This window comes from Haemaphysalis longicornis, unplaced genomic scaffold, assembly GCF_048455015.1.
Source record: "Haemaphysalis longicornis isolate Haplotype H1 unplaced genomic scaffold, Haemaphysalis longicornis Haplotype H1 scaffold_9, whole genome shotgun sequence".
NCBI classification, from domain to species: domain Eukaryota; kingdom Metazoa; phylum Arthropoda; class Arachnida; order Ixodida; family Ixodidae; genus Haemaphysalis; species Haemaphysalis longicornis.
Window position 1 is genome coordinate 38,154,895 of NW_027526460.1, and position 26,561 is coordinate 38,181,455.

The 26,561-nt window shown below is 47.5% G+C and overlaps 2 protein-coding genes across 2 annotated transcripts; one reads left to right on the forward strand and one right to left on the reverse strand.

The window, feature by feature from the left end:
- Nucleotides 1-358: 358 nt before the first annotated feature.
- LOC144153915 (uncharacterized) lies at nucleotides 359-5,261 on the reverse strand. Its single transcript, XM_077685679.1, has 3 exons — nucleotides 4,825-5,261; nucleotides 2,600-2,698; nucleotides 359-2,195 (listed from the first exon to the last, which is right to left on the reverse strand). Exons 1-3 carry the CDS (start codon nucleotides 4,897-4,899, stop codon nucleotides 588-590), a joined length of 1,782 nt encoding a protein of 593 aa, XP_077541805.1. The 5' UTR covers nucleotides 4,900-5,261; the 3' UTR covers nucleotides 359-587.
- An 8,728-nt stretch (nucleotides 5,262-13,989) lies between these two features.
- Nucleotides 13,990-24,628, forward strand: LOC144151668 (uncharacterized). The gene is made up of 4 exons (XM_077682784.1): nucleotides 13,990-14,136; nucleotides 17,634-17,741; nucleotides 19,741-20,008; nucleotides 23,188-24,628. The coding sequence occupies exons 1-4, from the start codon at nucleotides 14,131-14,133 to the stop codon at nucleotides 23,688-23,690; spliced, it is 885 nt and encodes a 294-aa protein (XP_077538910.1). The 5' UTR covers nucleotides 13,990-14,130; the 3' UTR covers nucleotides 23,691-24,628.
- The last annotated feature ends 1,933 nt before the right edge of the window (nucleotides 24,629-26,561 follow it).

Sequence of the window (26,561 nt, forward strand, 5' to 3'; positions counted from 1 at the left end):
GCGCTTCTCTCGACTTTCTCGAGGAAAAGATGGTAAAGTCTTTGTTGCACTGACACCACCTATCGCAACAACCAGGACCTAAAAAAACAGTTGGCCATTTAGGGCTAGAATTCTGCGTAGTTACGCGTTTACATGCGGACTGCGTGGCAAACTAAATATCGCTTCATTGCCTAGCTGAGTAAGTGTGCGGCTAATAAATAGTCCTGTGGTAGATTAGCCAATCTTGACTAGGGCATCGCATTTTACAGAGAGCAGTTATTCCATGCAGTCATTACCAACCGAGTATTCATGGGAATTCATTGAAACGTGCAACAAAGACTCACACACGTAAACGTGGAATGATAGTAAAGTTTCTTGTTTATTGCACCCATCCATTGCCAAGACAATAATTCACGACAGCAAAGCCTTGCGTCGCACGGAGATCGAACATTACTTCGACAATGACTAAGAAAGATGTCCAGTGCATACAACGTTCCCATACGGTGGCGCAGTAGTGAAACCAGGTGAGCGCTCACAAATGAAGAGGATGAGATGCTGCGTAGTAGTTTTGGTGTACACGCCATTGATGTGCTCCACGTTACATTTGCTCATTTCTTCTTGATATACGTGACGCCGTTTTTACCAGCCTGCATTGTGATGAAGCGGCTCATCTCGTACTGCGCCTGAGATGCAGCGTACTGTCCGGCTGCAGACGCCGGAACATGGGCTGGGTGGAACCGAGGCAAGGAGCGAGGGGGGCCCTGGATGTAGACGTTGCCAGCTGCGTCCGACACAACGCCTTTAGGAAAGTAAGGGTGTGGTGCATTCACGTACTTCGAAAGGAACGGGTTCGGGCTCGCCTTGGAGTACATCGGCGTGCCATAGATGGAGGCCGCGGTGTAACCTATGTCACCGAAGCTTCTTCCGTACACGGGCTGTTCTCCCTGAGCGCCAGAGGGCACTTGTGGATGAACAGGCTGTTTCAGCACTGCCAGTTGGTGATGTTGAGGAACCTGTGGAGAGGTGCTGGGAGTCGCCGTCACAACAGGGCCTGGAAGCGTGTAGATAGCTCTCGTCGGTCCTCCGTAGACGAATTGTTCCTGATTTGGCTGCGTTGGTGCTTGGCTGGCGTAAGGGCCTTGCTGTGGGTAATAAGGCTGCAGCCTGACTGATGGTGTGTGGGGCTGGACATACGCAGCATAGTTTGCTACAGGAACGGAGTGCGGAGACTGGGCGGGGCTGGGGCTCGCGTACGCAGGTGCGACCTGTCCGGCCGGTTGGAAAGGATACCTGTAAGGAATGTAGGTCACGGGCAACTTGTACGGATGCCGGTACAGGCCCTGTGCAGCTCCGATGGGAGCGACTTGCGTAGGAATCCTGTCTTTTGTGTAGTACTCCGAAGGGACGTTGAGGTCGTTGACAGTATTGGGAGCTGTGCTACCGTCGGTTCCCGCGTATGTGGGTTTAGGCACATTTGTGGCCCCAGAAGAGTACCTCGGAGGGTAGACGAGTGTATTCTCCGGAGGCTGGGCAGCAGGTGTTTCTGGGGCGTAGCCGCCGTTTGTTTGCACTGGTGGCTGCGGGTGCTGAGAACCACCTATTTGGCCCGCATCTGTCTGCTGCGGAACACTCGGAACCGGATAACTGTACTTAGGAAGAGACGGAACGTAGTAAGCCTGCTGAATATACTGCTGCGTGTCTCCAGCGCTGGTTTCGGTAGGATAGCCCTGGTTCTGGGACATCGCCGCCTGGTAGCCAAGCTGTTGGGCGTAGTTCTGGAGGGCGGTTGCGTAGTGAGCCGAGTCGGATGTGGGGGAGTAGGTAGCGCCCCCGCGGTAGTAATCAAAAACTCCTTGTCCAGAAGCAACTCCTTGAGGTACGGCTTGAGGAGACGCTACGTAGGCCGGCAACTGTCCTTGCGAGTAGAGTCCTGCGGACTGGCCGGACATCACAGCCACTGCTGGCGCCCTTTGCGGGAAGACCGGCACGTGGTGATGCTTACTCGTTGTCTCAGCGCTGCCAAGCGCTTGATTCGCTTGAAGCTGTAGGGAAAACGAATTGGCTTGGATTGCGACTGGGTTCAGGTAGGCTCGCTGGTCTTGCGCTTGATAGGCGTATTGGGGAAATTTCTTGCTCTCATCCAAAAGCTTGCCTTGGTTTCCGGGGTAGGCAAGCCGTGGAGCTTCATCGTACACCACACCGTACTGACTTGCAGTCTGCGTGAACGAAGAATATGAAAGAAATACTATGTAGGGGGAAGAAAATGCGGCAGCCAGTAAGTGTAAAACGTTATTTGTAGATTCCTTGTAGATGGCGACTAAATAATGGTAAGGACAGCTTTACTACGGTGACATCGTGCAAAAAACCATTAAATATTGATTATGCATAAGCAACATCTCGGAAAGGGAAATGTGATAGATTTGTTGCCATGTCTGCACAAATCGCGATTAAGCAGTTTACATGGTAAAACGCCTGTGCTCCAGCTGCACAGAAGTACCATAGGGCGTGCCACACTTATAAGACGTGTATGCCAGAGAACATATTGCTCTGCTGGGCGATCTTTTTCGGCCTATTCTTGAAAACGATGAAATCACCCGATTCAGGTCACTTTAGCACTCACCCGTTCATTTATGTACTGCACTCCTGACTGAGAAGCAAGGGAACCTCCATTCGTTGTTGCCCCTGCCAGGCCAAGAAGCGCACACAGGACATGGAACCACTGTAAAGAAGAACAACGATGGGCTTTCGCACTAAATGGCCAATAAACAAAGGTACGTATTAACTCCTCGGGTACGAAACCTATCTAACTATCAGTGGGTTTCTAGGCATCACCTGGCGCCGTAGCTGCCATGATGGCTGTTAGCTGTACTATTTCTGACTTACTATCATACTTAAAGGACCGATAAGACAAAATACAAGTTTGGCTCATCAAAAAGGCTGCGGTTTCTTATAAGACCGATACCTATGTTATCGCGAACGTCAAACAAATATTCGAGATATTAAGAAAAACAAATAAAGCGGCAGCGGCTCCCCAGCTTCTTTTTGGGTGGCCTCCATGACGTCACAGAAGCTTGTTTGTGCCGTTGACCGTCGCCGACAAAGGCCACCGTCAAGTAACATGACTGCGCGATAATAGTGGGGACTCTCGTTCTGTTTGATCATAAATACATTTTCATCCGCTAATCTTCAGTAAGATCAGGATTTGTCCTGGGCTGTGTTGCGCATGCGCAGTTACATCTTCCTGTCGACTGCGCCAATTATAGGGCCATCAGCACAGCCCGCTGATAAAATGGCGGCTGCCAGGACTAAGAAGTTAAAAAGGTCTATAACTTAAATGCTAACGTGCAATTGACACACATCTACGGTTTTAGTGTTCGCCCATATTACGTCTCTTCGCCCATATTACGTCCCTGTAGCGCGAAAGTTGGCAGTTCTTCAATATTTCTTGCGTTTTTTTTTTGGTAGACAAACGGCTGGAATAGCGCTGAGTGAATTACCGAAGGCTAGTAACGATCCTTCCAACTTAGCCAAGTTGTGTTTTGTCTTCATGGTCCCTGTAAGTTCTAAGTCACAGCTAAACAAATTTGTGCCCCTGTAGATACACATTGCATCAGATTCTGGAGGACTGTCCGCTATATTGTGGTAAAGTGAAAGTATGTATACAATGTAGAATGAATAAATTCAAATAATACGGAAGCAGTACGGAAAAACGATACGCACAACACAAGACGCTTCACAAGATTCTGCACGACACAAGAGGCGCACCACATGACGCAGCGCCTTGCTTCCTGCATTTCTATCTTCTGTCCTGTTTACACGCAGTTTGCTCTCCGTATGCCGCACGAACTAGCCAGATTTCGTACGCTCACCAACAGAGATCTAATATGTTACAAAAGACGCCACCTCCTTCTCACAGCGTTGCCATCTGAAGCAGGAAATATCATACATTCAACCTTTCCCATAACCCCTCAGTTATCATTTCTATCACATTAAAACACAGTCATAGTCACAATTGTGGATATGTGGTGCTCCCCTTAAGAACCGTTCCCTTTAACGAATACGCTATTTTGCACGAAGCAAGCCTCTACATTAACGTATCGACAGAACTCTTCAAAAAATATTACAATTAACCTTAAACAGTTGTACCACTGGGATCACAGCGAATGGCTTTAACCCTTCAGACATGTTATAAACCCCCAAAAAAGGTTTAATCTTAATCGGTGACCACGCAAGAGAACTTTGCTGAGAATTTTAATGTCGTTCTTCTGAACGTATTTGCCCGCACAAAATGATGGTCGTTATTGATCTTCACTGGATTAAGCTACGAAATTACCAGGACGCATGCATTAATAAATCCCTGTTTGCTGTTGTTATCAAGTAGCAGAATACGCTACAGTAGTGGCTTCGCACGCTGAAAGATAACGCTGGAGAAAACACCGGGTCAATAAAGCAGCCCTGCAAAATGTGCCAACTTTAATCACTGCTTCAGGTTTAATTTTGGCTATAATGTCCTGTTTCTTTTGTTTTCAGCATACACAAGACCCATTTAACTGTAGTTCATAACAATAGCCAAAATTCCTAAAGGCGACGTTCGTGGTACGGGGTAAGTGAAGGAGGCGTGGCAAAACTACAGGCCTCTGACTCCCAATCTACGTTCTTTATCGAAGAAAGTTTTTCTGCTGCCATCAAAATACATCGCGCGTAATTTTTACGCTCACGGTGAGAAAATTTGATCTGTCGACATTAAACAACCCTTGATCTCTTCTCTATGTAATTTTTTTTCGGTTAGCATAAATAACTGATCGGGCGTTCGCGTTATTAAAATTGCAAATTCCTTCTACTCACCATATCTCGGTGCAGCGCCGTGCTGTAGTACGTCCGTGCTTTTCCAGAGCGGAGGTAATCCCGGAAGGCGGCCATTGAGGGCGCGCTTTTATATGTGGGATAAAAAACAAGAGCCAGCGAATCACGAACAACGCATCCCCCCGCGGCCCACGAAGAGTGATGTGGAAGAAGGGAGGGGAGAAAGCAACGGAAGGCAGCAGAGATGGCAAGAGAATGGAAGCCGAGAGAAGTCGAAACAAAGTCTTTATACCCGCTCTCCCACCGGAGAAATTCTCGACGCGTTTGCCCATACAACCGGGAATAAGCGGTGGAGGGAGTATGAAGTCATTTGCGCAGTCAGCGAAAGTGAAGAGACCTAGATGCTGGAGCGGACCCCCGCGCGAGGGGACCCCACCAAGCGCAGATCGCTCGGCTACTTCAACAAAGTAAAGAATCTCTCCCCCAGTCGGCAGTGCATTTCGAAGATTATAGATGACAAGGCGTATAGCCGTGCCTGCGCGAGGCTTAAAGCCGAAAACCTTCGTGATTTGAGACTGTCTTGCAGTGTCTGGACGTGGTCTTACGGTCTTGAAGGACATATAAGTCTTGTTTAGATGAGCCAATGTCTCCAATGCTGGCGGAAAGACGTGAATGCTGTGGGTTATGTTTGTGACCTAGACAAGATTATTTCATTTAGTAGGTGAACAGTACAGGGACGTTTAATTGATTAGTGCAGAAAAAACCTTGTTGTAGCAAATATTGGCTTAGTTATCAACGACACTCCTTTAAAATGGGAGTGATGTGGAGTATACACAATGTATTGGGGCCCATGAAAAACCTGGAATAAAGATAGATTTCCAAAAAAAAAAAACCTTTCGTTATGAGGAGGTTGTACGGAATTTCAGTCTTGTGCCAAAAATTCCAAGCACTGCGTGTATATGGAGGGCCACGTTGCCGACACTCTAATTTGAATAACAGGATAACTTAGACTGAGTTTTTTATAGTGTGCATGATGTGACGGTGTTTGGGCAATGCATTTTAACTGCCTCAAACTCAGAAGGAGAAATTTCCTTCGGTTTCTTACGAAGGTGTAGTCTCTGGTTATTAGGAAAACTGCTCGATAAAAGCGTACTGCGCGCACCTGAACTGGCGTATAACTGGTATGACGTTTTCACCGCGTCCTTAAGACAGAGCGAGTTTTAAATCATTTATTAATAGCGCTTGCATTATTTTCTTGTTCGTGAGTGTTGAGGCTGAGTAATTAAAGGGACAAAGCACAAACCTCCATAATGAACTAGCTTATGAAGCAACGTTAGTGATGCTCTGTATGCACTTTAAAGTCACGAGGGGCTGTAAATTTACATGTTTACCATCTTGCGCAGGCTTACTATCCGCATACCGTACAGTTTAATGACGTCTGGACACGACAGCAATAATCTAATTATCTGAGTGATCCGAGGAAACACAGAATCACCGCTACTTCACCATTGCTTCACCAGTGAATAACTGATTCCTCGCCCAGTGGCGCAGCAGTCACAGATGGGGAAAGCATACTTCTGCGGCGCCCCGCAGCACTCCCTGCCTGCTATGCGGCTTCTTCTCTCTTTTCGGTGTGGTATAGAATAACAGCGCTCACAGTACGGGCATATCCGCTCCGTAATTAGGCAATAATGAAGTATATTTGACCACTTTAAAAAGTGCTTAGGTGCCTTCAGAGCATAATAATTGCGTGACCGAGTATTGTGTGGGGGACGGGCATGCTTTCCCTCCATGTAATAAAGAGCAAGGACTCATTGACGAGTGGTTGATCTTGCCTCAGGAATGGGGGGGGGGGGGGGGGGGCTTGTAAAGAAATGCGCAGCACGTGCATCTCTCTTAAGAAACGACCACGTGGCATGATATTCCGGCTACTTATGTGTAGAGGAAGCAGTAAGGGAATTGGTGCATACGTATGCGTGTTACATGGGTTCTGACAGACATCTGGGAGATTGATTGATTGGTTGTAGGTTTTAAAGCGCCGACGCAACGCAGGCGATGAGGCGCGCCGTAGTGGAGGGCTCCGCTGTAATCTTGACCACCGGGGGATCTTTTACATGCGCCGAAATCTCGTACACACGGGCGTTTTTGCTTTTCGCCTCCATCAGAAAAGCGGCAGCCGCGGCCGGGGTTCGAACCCGCATTCTCGTGCTCAGCAGCCAACGCCTTATAGCCAGTGAGCCACCGCGGTGGTCCAGACATCTGGGAGAGGAGGAGCGGAAAAATGTAATAAGCCATATGGAATCACACCCTCAAGAGGGGATCAACAAGTAGTCGAGTAAGGAACCCAATTTCAGAGCTTCTCGATGGCCAGTATTTTTGTTTCTATTTTGGGGCTGCAATAAATCCAGAGCTGTCGACTCAATCGTTCTTCTTTTTCGAGTGCTATATCAGTCTCCCGCGCTGTGATTTTTACATGAGCAGTACAATGGGATATTGGCTCAAAACTAGCATAAAGTTTCCAAAATATCCAAAGTTCTTGTAGCGCCGGAATTTATAGACACAAATTGGCATCTGAGCTAGATCGGTGCACGCTATCATGACTGGTCTATGTCTAAAAGACGCGACGGCTACGACGTCGCGATGGTACGACGTGCTTTTCGCAAGAACTTTTGTTTACCCCGGAAGACTGAGACACCCAGATCATTACTAGAGTTGAGGGAATTGGTAGCCCACCGCAACGCCTACAGGATCATCAGTTAAAGGAAGAGTATCACAAAAGGGCCTTCGGGAGAGGGGAGGCCAACAGATGACGGAGAGAAAAAAAAAATTGGAGGAGGCGTAGCTTCACCTCTAAGCTTGGGCCGCGATAGGGTTGTCGTTCTCGGTGATGAGGACGACTCTGTAGTGAGCCTGGCGCAGATATACGGCAGCACATTCATCACATCTGCACCACGAGTGAACGCGCGCTGCGGCACACTGCACCAAAGAGCTGACGTCATGCTACCACTTAGTGGCGCCCGCGAGCTGTGAAAACTTTCCGCACCTGCTGGAGCGCTTTCTGTTGAGCAGAGCTTCACGAACCCGGAGGTTTCAGTTGGCGCCACAAGGTGGAGCTATAGATTTCTTGCTCAGAGGAGACGACCAGAATGCTAGTGGACGAAAAGCAGAGAGGGGAATACTGCCTAGGACAGCTACCACCTGTAACAGAAAAAATCAGTATTTTGTGCCTAATACGTATTTGGAGCCTGCCCTAATCGCAGCGCCAGTATTAAACGAAAAGCATAAAACAGAAGTATATTAGTTTTTTTTTTTGGTAAGATGACACGTCATCACCGCGCTACAGAGGGGATACCGCATAGAGTTTCTTACAGTATACACTAAAGAGGAATCTGGCGCTAGCGTCTATGCGGCTCACATCAAGGTCGTCTGTGTCGTCATGGTCCGCCATATACATCGCGCTCGCCTTAGTTTCGTCATTGGCTTGGATTGGAACGTTTTAGTGACCGCAAATTTAAACAAAGTGCCAAAAAAACGCGAAGAATAGTGTGCAATCATGTAAGTGGAAAATAAAAACAGGCTGTTTTAAAACTAAGGAAAAAAGAAGTAAAGCGTAGTTTTGCCAAAACGGATGTGCCTGCTACTCCGCAGGCCAAGGTTGTAGTTACGAACAATGTTAATATTTGGGGGGTAACTCATTAGAGACTGTGATTTTATTAATTTTGCCATTATCTCAAATAATAAGTTGTTTGAAGAGTTTCGAAAGTTTTTTGAGCGTGCCTATAAAAACGTTGTCTTCGTGGTGAACCGGTGCACCGCGACGCCAGTTAGTTTCAAGAAAAATGAAAACGTGGCGTTAAACAGTCGTGGACTATGACAAGATAGGACGCATACAAGCGCCCGTATCTGCCGTATCTTGTCTTCGTCGAAGAACGTTTTGTTTCTTCTTTTCGTCGGCTACAAATTTTGCGGCGGCATATTACCTGCTCAGTCATACGTCCTTCGACTGCGGCATGAGCAACGTCAGGTGCGATCACGCATTGCCTGCTGTTTCACTGAACACGGCTACCATAGAAACGGGAGGATTTCGGCTTCCTTGTAGCTCGTAAACGTGTTAATGCATAGTGAAGAAAGCAAATCCCAAAAACCGCTTAAGAATCGAATTGTCATGCCAAGCTCAAGCCAAAAAGGGGGTCTTCCCATGAACCCCCATGACGACATGTCTTACGAGGCGCAGTTTCCTCTCTAGTATACTTACTAAGAAACTCTATGGGATACCGTTAGCAATCACCACCACCACCACCACCACCACCACCATCATCATCATCATCAGGGCAATTTTTTTCTCACGGTCAGCCGCACCGACGCTGCCGGCTTTTTTGTGATACGGGGCGCTTAAAGTATTAATATATCAGCCCTAATATAACGCGGTCAGTTTTTTGGCGGGTACTACATTAGAATACCTTGCGAAGCTTAGCGTGACCACAACTGGCTACCACGGCCAAGCGAATAAAGCTGTTTCGGCACAGACTCCTCAGGCTAGTAAGAACGTCGTGAATTATTCAGCCCGTTCGTTTCGCCGACACTGGACACGACTTTCGGGCGGCAGTAGCACGTTTCCCAGACTGACCGAGGCTGCTCCACGGTAATCCCCATGTTGCATCGATAACTCGGGTGGATAAACCGTACAAGACGAACGTCCTTATCTCCGCTGGGCTCGGTGTGCGCATGCTTCCTTATAACGGGTCCTTATGCGTTCACCAAAAGGGACGCGCACTTTCGGAATACGCAATAAGCTTTTTAAGAAAACAAAACAAAACAAAAGGACATAGTGCAGAGACCTTTGAGTGAACTTCAAGGCCCCGCACCCCTTTCCGATAAACAGGCCGCTCAGTGTTGGAGCTTGAGGACTAGCCAGTTCTTAGTAAAGATACGTGGAAGCATTTGCCATTTTCTGGGAATTATGACGTGGAGGGACTCGCAAAAAATGCTTTGCCTCGTATAGCTAACTGCGTAGTCTCCGTTTTATCTTAGAAACACGTTGATTTTATAGAGAGTTACGATCACCGGCACGGGTATGTTTGCCAGAAGGTGTGGGAAAAAATACTCACCTCGCGGTCGGAAATTGCGTTTGCTTCCAAGTTACGACGTTTGGAAGTTGCATGTTTTTTCTGCCGAATGCTCTGCCTTTAAAAACATCTGTCACTCAGACGTCCACCCACTGCGTTTGGATAAAAAATTATTTATGCATAATATTGATATTACAGACGAAGAAAAAAAGTACAGTTTGTTTCCACAACATGTGCCGCCCTTGCACGCAGTAACAACGTAAACCGGTTTTTAAGCAACGAATGCTATGCGGCCTGAAGAGAAAATGCACAAAAACGGACTTTGGTCTTCCCAAACATCCCTGAAGCACTAACTAAAACTTTTATGGCGTACGCAAAAAATAAAAAAAAGCGCTTTGCACAGAGATGACATTTATATTGTACAAGACTACAAACAAACAAAACATCTGTTTTATCTTTTCCTTTCATCTTTTTTTTACGGTGTGCTGCTATTGTTGATGTCTTTTGCTTTATGCCCAGCATGACAGGATAGCCTACTGACTACTCTTGACTGATTCCCAAAAGGCTCCTAAACAATGTAGGCCCTCATCAGCAGCTCTGAGCTTTAGACTACGCAAATAAACAAGCAAACACAAGCTACCCTAGTGTGGTGCCAAATAATAATTGTGAGATACACCTCAAGGTATTTACAGGTGTCAGAAGCTAAAATTTTATGCTAGATTACTTTTCACTGGCCTCAAGCATAGAAACGCGCCAGTTAGATCACAAAAACTAGTCCCACTCAATAAAAATTGGCCGCGTATCTGCTCCTTTCGTTGCAAATGTCGTGAAAAGACGATAGCCTTTGTAGACATTTGCCAAGAAAATGCCTCCCTTTGCTTTCCCGCTCACCTCTCATGCTGTTACTGTACCGTCGCGCTCATCACAAGGTAAACACACTAAAGGTTTGCGCAAGGCGATTTGAATTTACCGCGTTCCACTGCTACAGGCCGGGTTCCTCGGTGCCAGCGCTGCAGTACGGCGGAGACGCGCGTGAATCGAGGCGGCCGACTAGAAGGTTTATAGAGCCGCGTGGCCGTGCTCCACGTGCGTTCCAAGCAGAACGTGGAACCTAGCTAGTGGAACCTTTCGTTGCGGTTGCCGCGTGATTTTTCATATGCCGCCAGGAGGCGGTGGTTTTCTGCAGTAGATCTAGATTATCATTTGCTATCGAAAAACCAAGCATCCATGAATTTTTTAATAAAGGAACACTGTAAATATCCCTTGTGTACTAATTTCCTCTCTTATATTTGCGTTATGTCTTGTTCTTGTTCAACAAAGTTGACAAGTATGAATATATAAACCGGGCTTAGACGTGTACATGTGGCTGTGGGTATATAAGACTATTGCGCAATATGAATCTTAATTTGGCCGGCTGGCTGAATCGAGTCACAGACAGACAGACGGACAGGTGTTGTAGCCAAGCAGGCAATAAAGAAAAAAAAAGACAGACAGACGGACAGACAGACAGACAGACAGACATACATGCAGACATACATACATACATACAGACAGACATACAGACAGACCAAAATTTCTGGGTTTAAGTAGCCCAAGAAAGACTATCGTCTTTAAAAGTACAGCAGACGATAACGGCGCACGTCTTAGAGCTGACGTCAGGAGCCAGGGGGCGCCACCTAACAATCTCGCTGCCAACAGTTTTGCGTGCGCCTAAGTACTGTACTCCCGCGCAGGTAATTGTGCTGAATTCGGTGTAGCGAGCACTTCCTTTGTCCAGTTGGATTAATCTTGGAATAGATTCGCGTTTCCGGCATTGTCCCTCTACACGCTTGTATGCCAACGAGACGCGTTATTTATTTATTTTTGGCTTTAACTTCCTTGGTCCCGAAAACGTCTTGAACCCTGGAACAACTACGATGGGATGTCTCAGGAAGGGGGGGGGGGGGAATCTGCAGTTGTTTAAGGGCTAAAACCTAATCGGCATTTGACTTTGTCCTTGAGGCGAAAACCGCAGGACATTTAGGATGGTACTGGGAGTGTTTCGGAAATGCCGCTATCAGCTTCGACGTATGCAGTACAAAGCAAGCGCATGTGCTATGTGCGCTTGCTTTGTACTTCTTTTCCATTTACTGTTTTGTTTTTTGCTTTTCTACCTTTTCCTGTTACATGCCCGCTGTTGACTGTTTGCTCTTGAATTGAAATGTATCCAACACATTGTCCCCCCTATACAATGCCCTTCGGGGCCTTTAGGGTATCTGAATAAAACAAATCGCTTAGCCGTGATCCTGGGACAAGCGGAATGCGTAAGAATCGTATGGGGTCAGTTCCCCGCAGCAACAGTGTCACAAAGACCTGAACAAGGCTCATTTGACTTGTATGCCTAGAGCAATACAAATCTTACGTATTGGATGCATCCTCTATGCCCACATACGCAGTCGATGAGCCGGAAAATATGAGGTTCGTACTAGTGTTGGAATTGAGATGGGGAAAATTTTCGTGTTATGAAAAGATGATTGATTATGAGGGTTAAACGCGCCTGCGGAACGCAGGCGATGAGGTGCGCCGTAGTGGATGGCTCCAGATTAATTTTGACCACCTGGGGATCTTTAACGTGCGCTGAAATCTCGAACACACGGGCGTTTCGTTTTGCACCTCCATCAGAAAAGCGGCCGCCGTGGCCGGGGATCGAACCCACCGTTTAAAAAAGTTAAAAAAAAGGTTTTATTCACCTCACCGTGTGTAAAATTGGATTAAGTTTGTCCACACAAAGTGTCAATACGATGTTTGGAAGCTTCGTCGCCAAAAAAGCGGTAAGTTTTGTTGCCGTAACAAGCGAATTGGAGCAGACTTAAGAGCAATGTTTGGTTTTTAATGAAGTCTAATGTTACCTGTGACAGCCGTATATGCCAGCACGGATAAATGCGCGGTAAGATTTCCTAAGCTGAGATATTAATAAATCACTGAAATCTTCGGAGCCGCTTGAAATTCGCTTCAGGAGTATAGGGCATACGACTGAAACTATAGCATATTTTTAGTGTACAGGGTCATCTAATGACGAATCAGTCAGCCAGCCGGTCGGTCGGTCGTTCGGTAGTTTAGTCGGTCAAATACACCTTGACATACTGAAACAGCTGAACAATATTTCATCCAACACTCAATCGATGACTGAATCGTTGATTAAGAGAATTAAATTCCGCTAGGAAATAGCAGCCTCCGTCAATTGATTGACCACAAATAGCTTTTCCAAGTGGTTCTTCATGGTTTCCTCTTTGTCATGATATGTCCTGGAAGAGCCTTCCGCAACTGACATCCTCGGCAGGACAAAGAGAAATATAACTGTCACGGATGCATTTTATGCTTGCTTTCTGGATAGCGGTGGCGTGTAAGCCTTGACAAAATGAACTCTGTTGGCTCGCGCTCTAATAGCACCAAGGCTAGAACAACCGATCCATCATTTACAGTAGCCACCATATTCTTCTTAGCTTGCAACCAAAACCACGGGTAACCACATTTCCAACAGCGTACATGACCCTCGACGGTAGAGATTTGACAGATCATACGGCTTCACGTTAATCAGTGCAGTCCAAGACAAGTAGGCATTCGAAAGCAGGAAAAGATGGGGCAGAACCGTTAGCCTACACATCCGGAAAGACGTAGCGTCTTAAGAAAAAACAAACAAATGGCCAACAAAGCTTCTGCGGCCGTGCTCACCTTCGCTTTTTGGCCAGTCGTGCACGGCTATAGGCTGGAGGATTGAGTTTTGGCCAATTGTCAAGAGGCGTTTGGCATGCGCGCTTACTCATCGCAGCTGCCTCTAGAAGCATACAGTGCAAAGTAAAAACAAATGACGCTAAGAAAAGGGGTGTGTTGAGGGGCGCACCAAAAAAAAAACAACAAAAATAGCAAGAAATGGCGGTAAAAATGAATCTAAAAGCAGCAGGTAGAAGGCGCGAAGGCGCTGAGTAGCAAAGGGCTTAGGCAGAACTGCGGAGAGAATAGCGAGGCAAAGCGTAAACAAATGTTATTCCATAACTTAAAGGATCACCGCCACTGTCAAGCGTGTGGGTGCCTTGGCGACGCTCGCCGCCGTGTGAAGAGCAGTCGTGAGGAAAGGAAGAGGTGTCTCTTTTTTCACGGTTGGGCGAGGTCCGACGGAAAAGGGGTGGGTCGCACTATATAAGCGGTACAGCGACGTTTCTGCTGCTTGTCGTGAGTGGTTTGAAACGTGAAAGTTGGTTTTCGGACTCGCAGTTACGAATACGTCAGTTTTAACTGATTCGCAATGACGGTAAGTCACAATTCGATCTCCTCCTTAACCAGTTGCCGGAACTTGTGAATCTTTTGGTGAGAAATTCACCCTTCTGACAAAATTAGCAACCATTTGCACCAAAGGTTGTAGTTGTAAATCCTGGGACGGATTTTTTTTGTTGTTTCCTGATTGGTCTTACGTACGCATACGCTACACTGTTAGACAACGAACCTTCCTTCAAATACTGTAGGCATTTCCTTAACTACCCTTTTCCCATCTGAGTTGGCCGCCGTCCTATAGTATTTGCGCTAAACCTTTAATTATTGCCGTGCAAGCACGAAGAGTGCGCTGACTGGCAGCAAATTATTTAGCACAGAGCTATCGCCAGAAGTGCCATTTCAATTAATGAATCAACTCGGAAAGAATGCACAATGGGGCCATGTAGACTGCAAAACGCCCGGTTTATCTCACTTTTACTCTTCTACATGCATTGCGCCCTGCACGTCGTCAATGACAATGCGCACTCTGCGTGCGATTAAGGTGGTGGAAGTGCGCGTGCGCACTCACGCGAGCCTTCCGGTTGGTCACTAAACACCACGAAGATGTCCAATACGACCTAGTAGATATACAGGTATTACATAACGTGCTGGCTTCGATAGTGGCAATACAGTCATACCATCATCGTTAAAAGATTCCAAAGCGTATTTTGTGCATACTAGGGTATCTTTAGAGCGACAATGCCAACTGAAGGAAGGAAGGAAGCAAACTTTATTTTCCTAAGCGCCCTTAGTCCAGGGCGCCGTCAATGACAACTGAGATGCAGTGCAGCGTGGTTGAATGCAATGTCCCCCTTAGAGAATCGGTTCTACTACCTCTGAAGGTGTTCCCCTTCTAAGATGTTACGCAATCTTGAAGCTCGTCAAATATAAAGGCATTCCATATAAGTAAATGACCGTTATAACAAAATTGCACTATTTGAATTCTCGTTGTATCAAAGTTTTCTCGCGGCACCACTACAGTGCAGCGAGAACGAATTACGCCCTGTTTTATCAAAGCACTGATTATAATGAAATTAGACTCTTGTCCTGAGGTGTACGTTTTGTCCGCACATAACGTAAGAACCAGGAAATGGTCATGTAGCATTTATTACAGATGAATGCCGTGAGCTCTGTGCACTATGACTCTACTTCGGCGTTCCTACCTATTCCAGCTGTGTGAGAGGCCTACAGCTGAGAGCATTGCGATAACCTTTCGGCTTAACTGCTTCGGGCTCTACCGAGCAGTCGTGATTGTTTCCCTTGGTCACGACGCGTAAGAAGCGTTGGGGAAAAAAAATCAGAAAACAGTTTTCTCTGGTGCATAATGGGGCCAATCGACCTACCCCTGATTGTGGGAACAAATTTATACCAGTGTTTTAAAGCCAAAAAATTAGTTCTCGAACGCAGGTTGTCTGTTCTATTAACGTTATGTGTCGATGTTAGAAAGGCTCGTGAAAAGCGCCTGACTAAGCGAGCATAGTCGTCGTTTCCCGCTTGATAGTTTTGAACTTGTTGTTTGCTCACAAGGCGTATTAGCCCATACATGCTGAAGCACTTTCCAACGAAATTGGTCCCATAAAAGGAAGTTTCAAGAAATCACGGTTTAATTTTTTCCCCGTTGGTCGGGGCAAACAAAAGACTTAAAATCAATTGAACACAAGTATTTATAAACACCAAAGCATACAAAGGAAAGTCTACAGCTCAGAGGAAGGTTTAAAATGAACCAATTGGAAACGAGCAGAGCAGCTATGAAGGGGTTTCTCTAGACCTTAACAAGTAATAATATTGTTTGCTGTTCAAAAAAGAAAAGAAAGAAAGGAACAGCGCTCTTGGTAATATCGAAGACATTTACAAAAGCAACTGCGGTATAAATGTCTTATTAAGTTATTATTTCATGTAATATCCTTGTTACCTGTAGATGGGGGCTTCGATCATCGTTTAGAAGTTATCGCAAAAAAAAATGATATGTTTAGTTGCAAAAAGAGGCTTGGCGCGCGGAGTGTGCGAGAGACGCCGGGCAGCCAGCAACATTCTGTGCGCCGTGAGACGTCACTGCTCCTCGCGCATGCGCAGCACGGCTCTCCAGGAGCCACGCGAAACTACTCAACCTCGGCCAGTGTAGGTCACGCTACAAAAGAGCGCGACGGGTTCCATAGCACGGGGTTCTCCATAGCACGAGCTTCAATGTGGCAGCATCAAGAACTCGCAGTTCACGCCAGTACACCGCAAGGGAAGGGAGCTGAAGAACGCAGCCGCACAATCGAACACACAAGCAGCGAAACAAACTAAGCTGACTAATTAATGCGAAAAAGTATGCATAACATGTCTAATTTGTGCGGATGTCAATATCAGGGCTGCCGGTAAAGCAGTCATGCTGGAAGAGGAAAAAAGATGTGCCGGCAGTCGGCAGTGGACGTGAATGGGCAAAAAGGGAACATGAGACTAAATCATGTGCTTCTGTCTTTGAGGTATCGCCACTCAGACTTTCGTAATCAATTCGTCTTAGGGATAACAGGGGAAACTGAATCCTCACTGTTTGTGACAGGTATTCTGCGTCGACATTGGCGGATGACTTTTTCCAACTTTTCAGTGTGCCCTTATTCACATGGTGCAACACATCGACCTAAGTTTAGCCTCGTGGAACTAAAGTCATGCTTGCCATATCAGTAAATGTTCACTCAATTTCAAACGCGACCGACGGTACTGAATAAGTGAATGCTTCTCGCGAATTGAGCCTTCCCCAGATGAATTCCTTGTTATATATAAAGCGAAGCTTTTTATTCTTCGCTGATGGCGACATTGCCCCAATACGCACTGCAGGAAAGCCTTCTCCGATGATGATGATGACGTTCGCAGGTGAAGTGAAAGAAGGTTGAAACGCGAAGCTTCCTTCTGTTGGAAAGCCAATGTCTTCAAAGTCCAAAGTGAAAGTCCAAAACCCAAATCATTGCGCACAAAATGCACTGCAGGAAAGCTGACTTACACAATGAGTTTCCACAAAGGCCCATCAAGTGCCTCTAGAAAAAAAAAACTCTTTCCGTGGTTGAAATCAAACCTGGGTCCCTCGTGTTATGGAGCCGACGTCCATTCAATTGCAACATTCCTGCACAGTTGAAGCAGTTTGTATTTAGGACTTGGACTTCGACTCAGGTTGCACGGGAAAAAGCGTCACGTTCTAACTGAAGCAAAAGTGAAACTTGGGCCAGTTGGTTTGGAAGCATGATTTAACAGCGCAGGGAACGATACGGGGAGCAGAAAGACACGGGACGGGACAGTTGTTATTCAGCGCTCGTCCGGGGTCTTTCTGCTCTCCGTCTCGTTCCCTGCGCTGTTAAATCATGCTTCGTGTTTTAGCTATCTTTCTCTTTGCAAATGGGTTTCGATTTTTTTTTCATCACGCAATACACAACCTAAGGGGGGAATTGAAGGGTTAGCCATTGATAAGTACGAACGCGACTGAGAACTCCTATCTTCTCTTTGTTATCGATGACTGCGCAGCCCCAACTTGTCACCATCTGCCTCGTGCTAGGACATGCCTTCGCCGAACTCGCACCGCTAGCACGTGTGGCTGAGACCGGCACCAGCTCTCAATTCCGGAATGAGGACGTAAGTACATTCGGCTCTAAATCATCCCTTCCCATTCCCTTCTCTCCTACAACGCGACTGGGAACGAATACGCGGTACTCTCGGCTGCTTCCCATCGGCATTAAAGTTTCAAGCGATATCCTAAGCGTGCACGTGGCATTTCCGCTCGTTTGTCACGCACGATACACTCAAAGAGGTAAGACACGACCAAGCGAAGAATAAAAAAAAAGGCAGAAGACATCGCCACTCCACTCGACTTGTAAAAAAGGGCGCTTTGTAGGTCGCATGCGGAGCGTGCTCCGAGAAAAGAACGCGGCAGAAGAAACGAAAGCTGAATGAGGTGAAAACGGCCCCCCGCCGATCTTTTTTACAAAACGTTTATGCATGTATTCTGTTGGCAGCCGAGAGACGGAAGCTGCGGGTGGTTGGAATGCGGCTTCGCATACAAGCAGCGCGCATCCATCGCTTGTCGTCGACCGCGTCTGGCGACCAAGCAGCGGCGAGAAGTAGCAAGACTTGTGCGTTGTTGCGTAACCAGTCGTCGGTTCCACGCGGTGGGAAGTGTAAAGCGATGCGCAGGTAGTTTGTATCTAGTTACGGCGCTGAAAGCGAAAGCGCGAGGTTAAGTTGCGTAAACGGGAGGAGCGTAGTTCGAACAGAAGAAGCAAAGCAGAAACGGAGAGGAATAAATAAAGCATCATGGTGTGACACGCTTGCAAGGAACGGAATCTTGATGTTTAGGCGGAAGGTAGCTTAGATAGTTGCGAAAACGGAAGGCGGAAGCCAAATGATATTCATGAAGCGCTCTTTTTCCGTACAACAGTAACGTGAGGCAACACGTGTCAAACGTGACGTGCCAAGTGTTCCCGTGTAGTTCTTTTAAACTATATAACGATTTCTGTTACTAAAGGCGTCCCTAAACATATCATTAGATTGAAGACGGTAGCAATAATAGTGTCATAAGAAGCTGATTGATGATTGATTGTAGGGTTTAACCCGTTGATGCAACGCAGGCCATGAGGCGCGCCGTAGTGGAGGTCTCTGGATTAATTTTGACCACCTGGGGATCTTTAACGTCCGCCGAAATCTAGTACACACGGGCGTTTTTTTGCTCTTCGCCTCCATCAAAATAGCAGCCACCGCGGCCGGGGATCAAACCCGCGTCCGCGTGCTCAGCAGCACAACGCCTTAGCCACTGAGCCACCGCTACGGGTGTCATTTGAAGCTACGTTGAACAGTTTTTAAGCTCTTATATAAGTAAATAACCTGAAGCCGTAGGAGTGGACACAATTTTAAAAGCATTAAATCTGTGTGAAGGCACGGCCACGCCCTTTCTTTTTCAAAAAGGGGGGTGGGGATGTTGTGAAAGAAGTCTGTGACATGGTTTGCCCGAGGATAGGTAGCAGAAAATTAACGGAGCATGTATTTTTCATCCCATGAGAGCTGAAAGCTAGGTTACTGCTGGCCACGATGTACTTTTTCTATCCCTCACTGACGTTCTGGAGTGTTGGCTTTGTTTGAAAGAGAAATGGAGAGAAACAGAATTGAGAATGAGCAATTTGTTGTTTAATTTAAATATACATTGCTTGCACATGACTTCCGCACCACCATTTCTGTTGAATTTCTCTCAGCTTTCTTGGCGTTTCTCGAGATAAGAGTGGCCGATTAGTTCACTGTCTTTCCCCGTGCTCGCAATGCTCCTTTTAAAATGGCAGCTGCAGTCACACATCAGAGCAAGCTATGTGCGTACACACGCACAAGGTGTGCGCATCCGTGCGGACTACTATCAAGTTGTTTCGTGATTTCCTCCTTACAACACAGTAGTCCCCCCGCAATGCCCGGGGTAGCATTCGCGTCACGTTGAAAACTGCTTTGAGATTTCAACGAGTGCTATTAAACTGCTTTGAAGAACAAGTTAATGCGCAAATGAAACGCACCCAAAGGAGGAGTACATCCACTGTCAGTGCACGCCCTTTGAAGGCACGCAAAACCGATGAAAGGAATCGCGTGCTCGATGCAGTTTGCCGGCAACTACAACTTTGGCTACGACGAGGACCACTCGTCGGGCGGATCGTTCCGGCGCGAGACGGGCAACGCCCTCGGCGTCAAGCAGGGCTCGTACGGACTTCGGGACGCCGACGGTCGCGTGCGCGTCGTCAACTACCTGGCCGACGCGAACGGCTTCCGCGCATCAGTATCCACCAACGAGCCAGGAATCGTGCCGTCGGCCCCCGCTGACGTGGCAATCGGTGCTCCGGGCGCGGCACTTCCTCCGGCGGCTGTACCAGGTAAGCCACAAGTCAGTTAAACAGAAATATAAGGTAACGCTGCAGGATACTTGAGAGAGTCACATTTAAAGAACCGGAACGCCGGCACCCGTGCCTGGCAGCTATTTATTCCTTCGGGCGCCAGTTCAAAAGAACGGTGAAGCGCACAGGCTGCACCTGAAGCGATGTTATGTTTCCCTGTGGGTTGAAGTCCGCCGATTCCTGTATGGACCCAGGGTCATGTACTGGTTCGTGTGAACACTCCTGCTGTTTTGAGCAAAGGCTGAAGAAGACGCGCTGTTCTGCCTGAGTTGCCCAGGATCGGATACCCTGGTTTCGATCCCCAGCTATGCTAAGAGAAGAGCTGTTTAAGCTTTTAGTTCCGCCGTATAGCGTTGCAAGAAAAAAAATACAAAGAAAAAAGACAGCGCACGTCAGCGTGCGCCGCCTGAGGAGCGCCCAGCGTCGGCCAGCTCGACATTCGCGAACATTCTGCCCAGCGTTCGTGGCGTGATCTCTCGCGTGCTGTTCCCTTCGTCATTTCGCATGCGTTGCCGCCGTAAGAGGAGAGCACGGACTCCGCGTTAGCGCTTCATACGCGAAGTTCGCGAAGCCGGTTGCCGCGGGTTCTAGTGCGAGGTAACCTGGTCCATTTGGGAGAGACATATGTGAAAGCCTACGAAAAAAATTACACCATCTTCTCGTAGGGGAACCCTGAGTAGTATGCGAAGCAGCCATGGGGTCGACTGAAGTTCCCATTAGTTTTCAGTTCGTCGTTTCCGTTGACGTTCCGCTTCACGTGCCTTCGCTGTATCAGTAGCTTCTTGACGTAGTTTTAATGAGTGAAGGACATAATGCGTGTTCGTATTACATGCTCTCGTCTCGGTTTGTAGCGCAGTGGGAAGAGCGCCCCGTACCTCCCGTTGCGGCCAGAGAGTCGTGGGATCGAAACCAGGCGCCGCCTAACTATTTCTTTTTATAGTAAACTGCGCTGACGTCAGCCCGAACGCTGACGGGGCTGAAGAGACGCGCATGCGCAGTAGAGTGCGGACGGCGGACAACGACAACGAGGGAGGGAGGGACACAGCCCCGAGCATGAGATGCTTCGCATCTAAAAAAAGAACCGGGCCTGCCATTCATGGAGAGCTTGCTGCAAGTTTGTAAATGCATGCGAGGTGCAACAGCCGGGTCTCCGACAAAGGGAGAAGGGACGCCAGCGCTGATGTTTCCGGCGCCATTGATTTCTTTTAGAAACCGCGATTTTTTTACTGTCAGATATCCCTTGGCTCAACGTTGCACACTATTTTCGTAAATAGGGATGGCTGTCTTTCCGGTCGGATTACAGACAGGCGCGGCATATCAACCATTTTAGTTCATTTTCCGCATCGCACCGGAACCGCCGGGCTTGTTCGTATCTCTAAATGGAATGTTACGCTCGTGACACGACCTGTGCATGATCGGAGATTGGAAACAGGGACCTTCAGTGCTAGCCGGCACTAGACAGGGAGCAGTCGCAAGTAAACATTGTTCCTCACATGAATGCTCGAAGCCTGTTCTGGTAGCCATGGTCGGGTGTTATAAACCCGTAGCTATTGTATTATTGTATTTAAAGATTTGGATACGCCATAAACTTGCACCAAACAGCTGGCCTCCATCTCCAAGGACACAAGCTGTTTAAATGCCCGAAACAATTTATTTATTTATTTATTTATTTAATTTATTTATTGACTATGAGGTTTAAAGCACCGACTTCACACAGGTGATGAGGCTCGCTGTTGTGGAGGGCTCTGGATTAATTTCGACCACCTGGAGATCTTTAACGTGAGCCGAAATTTCGAACACGCGGGAGTTTTCGCTTTTCGCCTCCACCAAAAAAGCCCGAAACACCAGAACATCTCGCAACCTGTGCATTTTCAAGATTAATTATCGCATAAAATAAAAGCGTTGAACAGTTAATGAATCTTTTTATAAGATTTTACGTCTATACTTTCTTCGGATCTCGGTGCTCAACCCATGCAGGTATTCAGTGCTATCTGCTCCGGAAGCAACCATCTTTCCCGATACCTATACAGGCTGCACTAGAGACGTTCAAGCATGCCAGAAAGGCTCTTAGGGACACAAACAGCACGCCCTCACCAGAGAAGGATCTGGCCACCCAGGTTTAGTAGTTGGCCTCCACCTCCCATGACTAACAACCTCAACTCTCGACCCTCAGTCCCCAGCAAGTCTAGAGCAGCTGACCACGGCCGCTGTCAGAACAGCGATACAGCAGAGGGTGCTAATAACCTCTGGGTCCGGAAAGGCTACCTTTGGAACTTGACCCTGGCAACGTTCAATGCACGTACCTTGTCTAGTCAGGGAAACTTAGCTGTACTACTAGAGGAGCTCTCGGACATTAAGTAGGATATTATAGGGTTAAGCGAAGTTAGAAGGACAGGAGAAGGCTTCATGGAGCTCACTAGAGGTCATATTCTGCGCCACACTGGACCCTAAGAGAAGAAAGAACACAGCGTAGAATTTGTTAACCACAGAGAAATAGCAGAACATGTGGAGGAGCTTTTGAGAATTAGCGAGAGAGTCGCGGCTGTGTTGATCAAGCTAAACAGGCGATTCAGGTTAAAGATGGTACAGGCTTATGCGCCAACAACCAGCTATGATGACGGAGCGGTAGATAGCTTCTACGAGGACGTCGAATCAGCAATGAAGAAGGGAACAACGCAGTTCGCGGTTGTGGGTGCGAAGCAAATGGGAGAACGGTCAGTAGGAAAGTTCGGATTAGACAATCGCAACAGTCGAGGAGATGCACTGCAGGGATTTGCAGAGAGAAATTAGCAGAGAGAGGTTTTAGAGTAGGGGAGTGGCGGTGGCCCATAGGGCCGCCGCGACGTCGAGGGGCCGACCGGTGACCAGTTCTTGGCGGTCGCGGTCCGAGCACCCCAGAGCCTGTTCCCATAGGGAGGGGGAAGGTATAGGGGTGAAAGGGTCGCACGGACATTCGCAGAGCGAGTGATAGAGCATGTCCGGCGCGTCACACAAGGGACAGTTCGAAGAAGAAAATAGGTGAGGGTACGTATGCACTAATACAGTGCGGGGAGGAAACGAGTTTGTCTGAAGAAGGCGCCACATGTGGGAAGCCTCGGCTGTGAGGGAGGGGTTTGTCTTAACCATCCCTCCTTTTAAACGCTCGTCACTCTTTGCAGGGGCTCCACTGGCGCCTCCGGTAGCTGTACAGCCTGCAGTGCCCGTCGCCGCTCCCGCTCCCCTCTTCAACGCAGTAACGGCGCCTGCTCGCGTGGCCTACGCCCCTCCGAGGCCTGTACACTACAAGGCTGCTCCCGCTGCCTACGTTGCTCCAGCACATGCAACCCATACGATTACCCACGTTGGTCCCGTGCCCCACGGCGTCGGAGTACCGGGAGCGGCCCCATTCGCTGTCTTGAACGGTCACGTGGCACCACCAGCGCCTCTTGTGGGACGTGCCCACGTCCCACATCATACCGCCTACGAACACCGCAACTACGGGGCACCTGCAGCCCCCGTTGTTGCAGCGGGCAACCCGTACGCAAACTTCGCACCCCAGCTGCCTGGCTATGTGGCTCACGCTGCACCCAGGCCGTTGGCCTATTCTGGTCATTCACATCCCTTTGTCTTTGGCCACAAAGTATTGCACCCGGTAGCAGTACCCTACCACCGGTACTTCTAGGGCCACTGCGTCGCCGAAACATTCCCATAGAACAAATTCATCTGATTGATAAGTTTCATCTGATTGATAAGTTTTGCACTTGTACTTGTACAGCGTAGTCTGGAAGTGTGAGAATCCCTCTTAGTTACTTGTTTGAAACGTTGCATCGCCCCTAAATGCCCCGCTACTTATAGGAATTTCCCGAGAAGTCCCTGAACAGGGCCATCGACTGCACCAAAGTTAGCCTGCAGGGAGGAAAAACACATCTATGATAGGACCTATAGTTGTTGAATACAATTGAGGAGTCGTCCTTTCTTACCGAAGAAGAGGGTTCCACGTGATGTGGGTGCTTCCGCAATTGAAAGCACTCGGGTTGAAAAAAAAAAACCCTAAACACTTCATTCTCCAATCTCGCATTATATGGCCTTTTTAGATCTTCACGAGGAAAGGGCAAGTAGTAAGACTTAAAAATGTACGATGTGTCGCACATAAAAATTTTTGGATTGCAAGAGAAGAACGTCGTGTTCGGAATTGCGTTCACTTCGAGGACCAATAGGTAGGTCAGACTGGTAGATGCATAAATTTAAAGCTGGGGGAGTGTCAAGCTTGCAAGGACGGCCGTACACACATCTGACAAGACATGGCGCGAATTGTACGACAAGCAAATGCGAGACCTTGTTTGACCAGACGACAATAGTGTTCCATCATCATTATCAAACTACTAAGGAAATAGTAAAAGCTTGGCGCATGTGTAAAAAAATAGCGTGCGTGGGTCAACCAGCTGCCACCTTATCAGAAAACAAAGTCGAGATGTTAAAAAAACACAAGTTGGTGCAATGTGTTTTGCGTCTTTTTAATCTTGTGATTGCGTGCTCTGACGAAATGGGCGCAGATCTGATCGTGCGCGATACAGAGGGTGTAAATGTGGTGTGTTGTGAATAAAAAATCAGTTGTTAGTATGTGCTTGATTTTGTGTCCGTTTTTTCCGGCGTGTCTTCGTTTAGTGCGTGCCATCAACTAGCCAGAATTTCAGTGCTATTGCTTTTTATATCTTGTCGATAGGTAAAAACGACGGCAGCTTTTCCTACAAAGGCTACACTTTAATGTAAGCCTTTGCTGCGTAACTTTTTGCGTGCTTCGCTCTTCACTTCAGCGTTCTTTTACTGTCAGTTAAGCGAGAGAAAAAAACGCTCTAGAAAATGTCTGTTCAATTTTGTACGGTTTCGTAAGGTGGCTGTGGTGGTAACAAGCACTTCTTTTATCTACAAGGGATACAAAGACGCCATGTTACGCCTTAGCAAATTTTGGTGTCTAGGGAAGACGAATTAGGTAATGGAAATTGGAAAAAAAATGATATCAAGTTAGGTTTGATTAGTTGATTCGTTGGCTGTCCGGTAGGTTCTGTCATGTAAGCAATGTTCTTTTCGTATATGGTTCGCTGGTGTCGCAAAAAGAAATGTCAAAATGACTGTATGCTTACTGCGGGTTTAAAGCGAAAGTTTTGGTCCACACGATAGTTATGTCGTTTTTCTTGGACAAAAATAAGGCTGGTGCAGCTTGCATTATTGGTGCAAGGCTGGAGAAACAGCGGAGCTGGCGGCGACCTCGGCGTGACGTCACCCCTTCTCGTGCGCGGATTGGCTACTTCTCTATTACGTCACTCTCCTACGCATCAATAGCACTTCGTTTGCCTCGTACCCCCCCCCCCCCCCCCCGTGTCCCCCTTGCGTTACCTATTCAGCCACAGAACGACGCCGCTCACCGTTCGTCGTCGTGACCCTTGCGCAATAAAATTGTGTAGGCTGTGACTGAAGCAAGATGCATATACGTAGAAGAATATAGAACCTATAGAAACCTGGTAACAGGATATAATCTATAAAATAAAGAGCAGTTGCATTTGTCGATATTCTAAACAAGTCTAGGTTCCAAACCACTGCCTCAGACCACTTATATGCCAAAGTTTCAAAGTCAAAAAAATAAAAAAATTTCACAACAGACTAACACGAATCATGAAATGATAGCTTAAGAAATAAAAACCATTTTTTCATTACAAAAACAAGATAGTTGGTTTACACAACTCCGTAAAGAGAGTATGGGATATATCGTTAAGCAAGTGCAGAACATGGTAGCTATTTAAGTAAGAAGTGGCTTTGGGCGAGTTGGCTATACATCGTATGAACTAACAGCGCAATGACACGGACAGCGCTTGTACTGTCTTTTTTTCTGTTCTGTCGTCCGCGTCCTTGCGCTGTTTGTTCAAACGATGGTAGCTATTACACGGACAATAAAGTCATACTGTCTTGGGTAAAAGTCAACTACCATTCAAATCTAGCGTGAAGCCGAGCGGGTCCTTTTGCCGTCCAAGTCGGGCTGTGGGACGCGAACGTGAGCATGAGCGTGCAGGTTATCCTACTTCGCAAGGTCGTTCCATTTCCCTGGTTCCCGGTCCCTGGTGCCCGGACTCGTTACGGTACTCAATGTTGGACGTACACCTGACGTCCCTTCACCAGCTATCGTATTTGACGAGGTGACGAGGCCGTTGAATGATGCAGGCTCAGTGTCCAGTTTACCTTCAGCAGGTATTTTGTACGTGTGCGCAGGGCCTTTCGCAACTACGGTGGCGCTCTGTTCGTGCCATCGCTTTTGCGGTGGGACGTCGATACAGCACGGGATTTTCCCTTAAGAGCGCTTGATGCAGTAGAATACAAAGCGGTAGATATTCTTGAACGAACCGGCCAACTATTTCTCGTCTTTGTGAACACGCGGGGAATGATGATCGCGAGTACCCTTGCGAATCGCAGGCTTGGTAGTAGCGCTGGAAATTTGAAGTAACGTTGGCTACGAGTTATCAAACTCGATGTGCGTAATTTAAAATTTTCAGCGTGTTTTTCA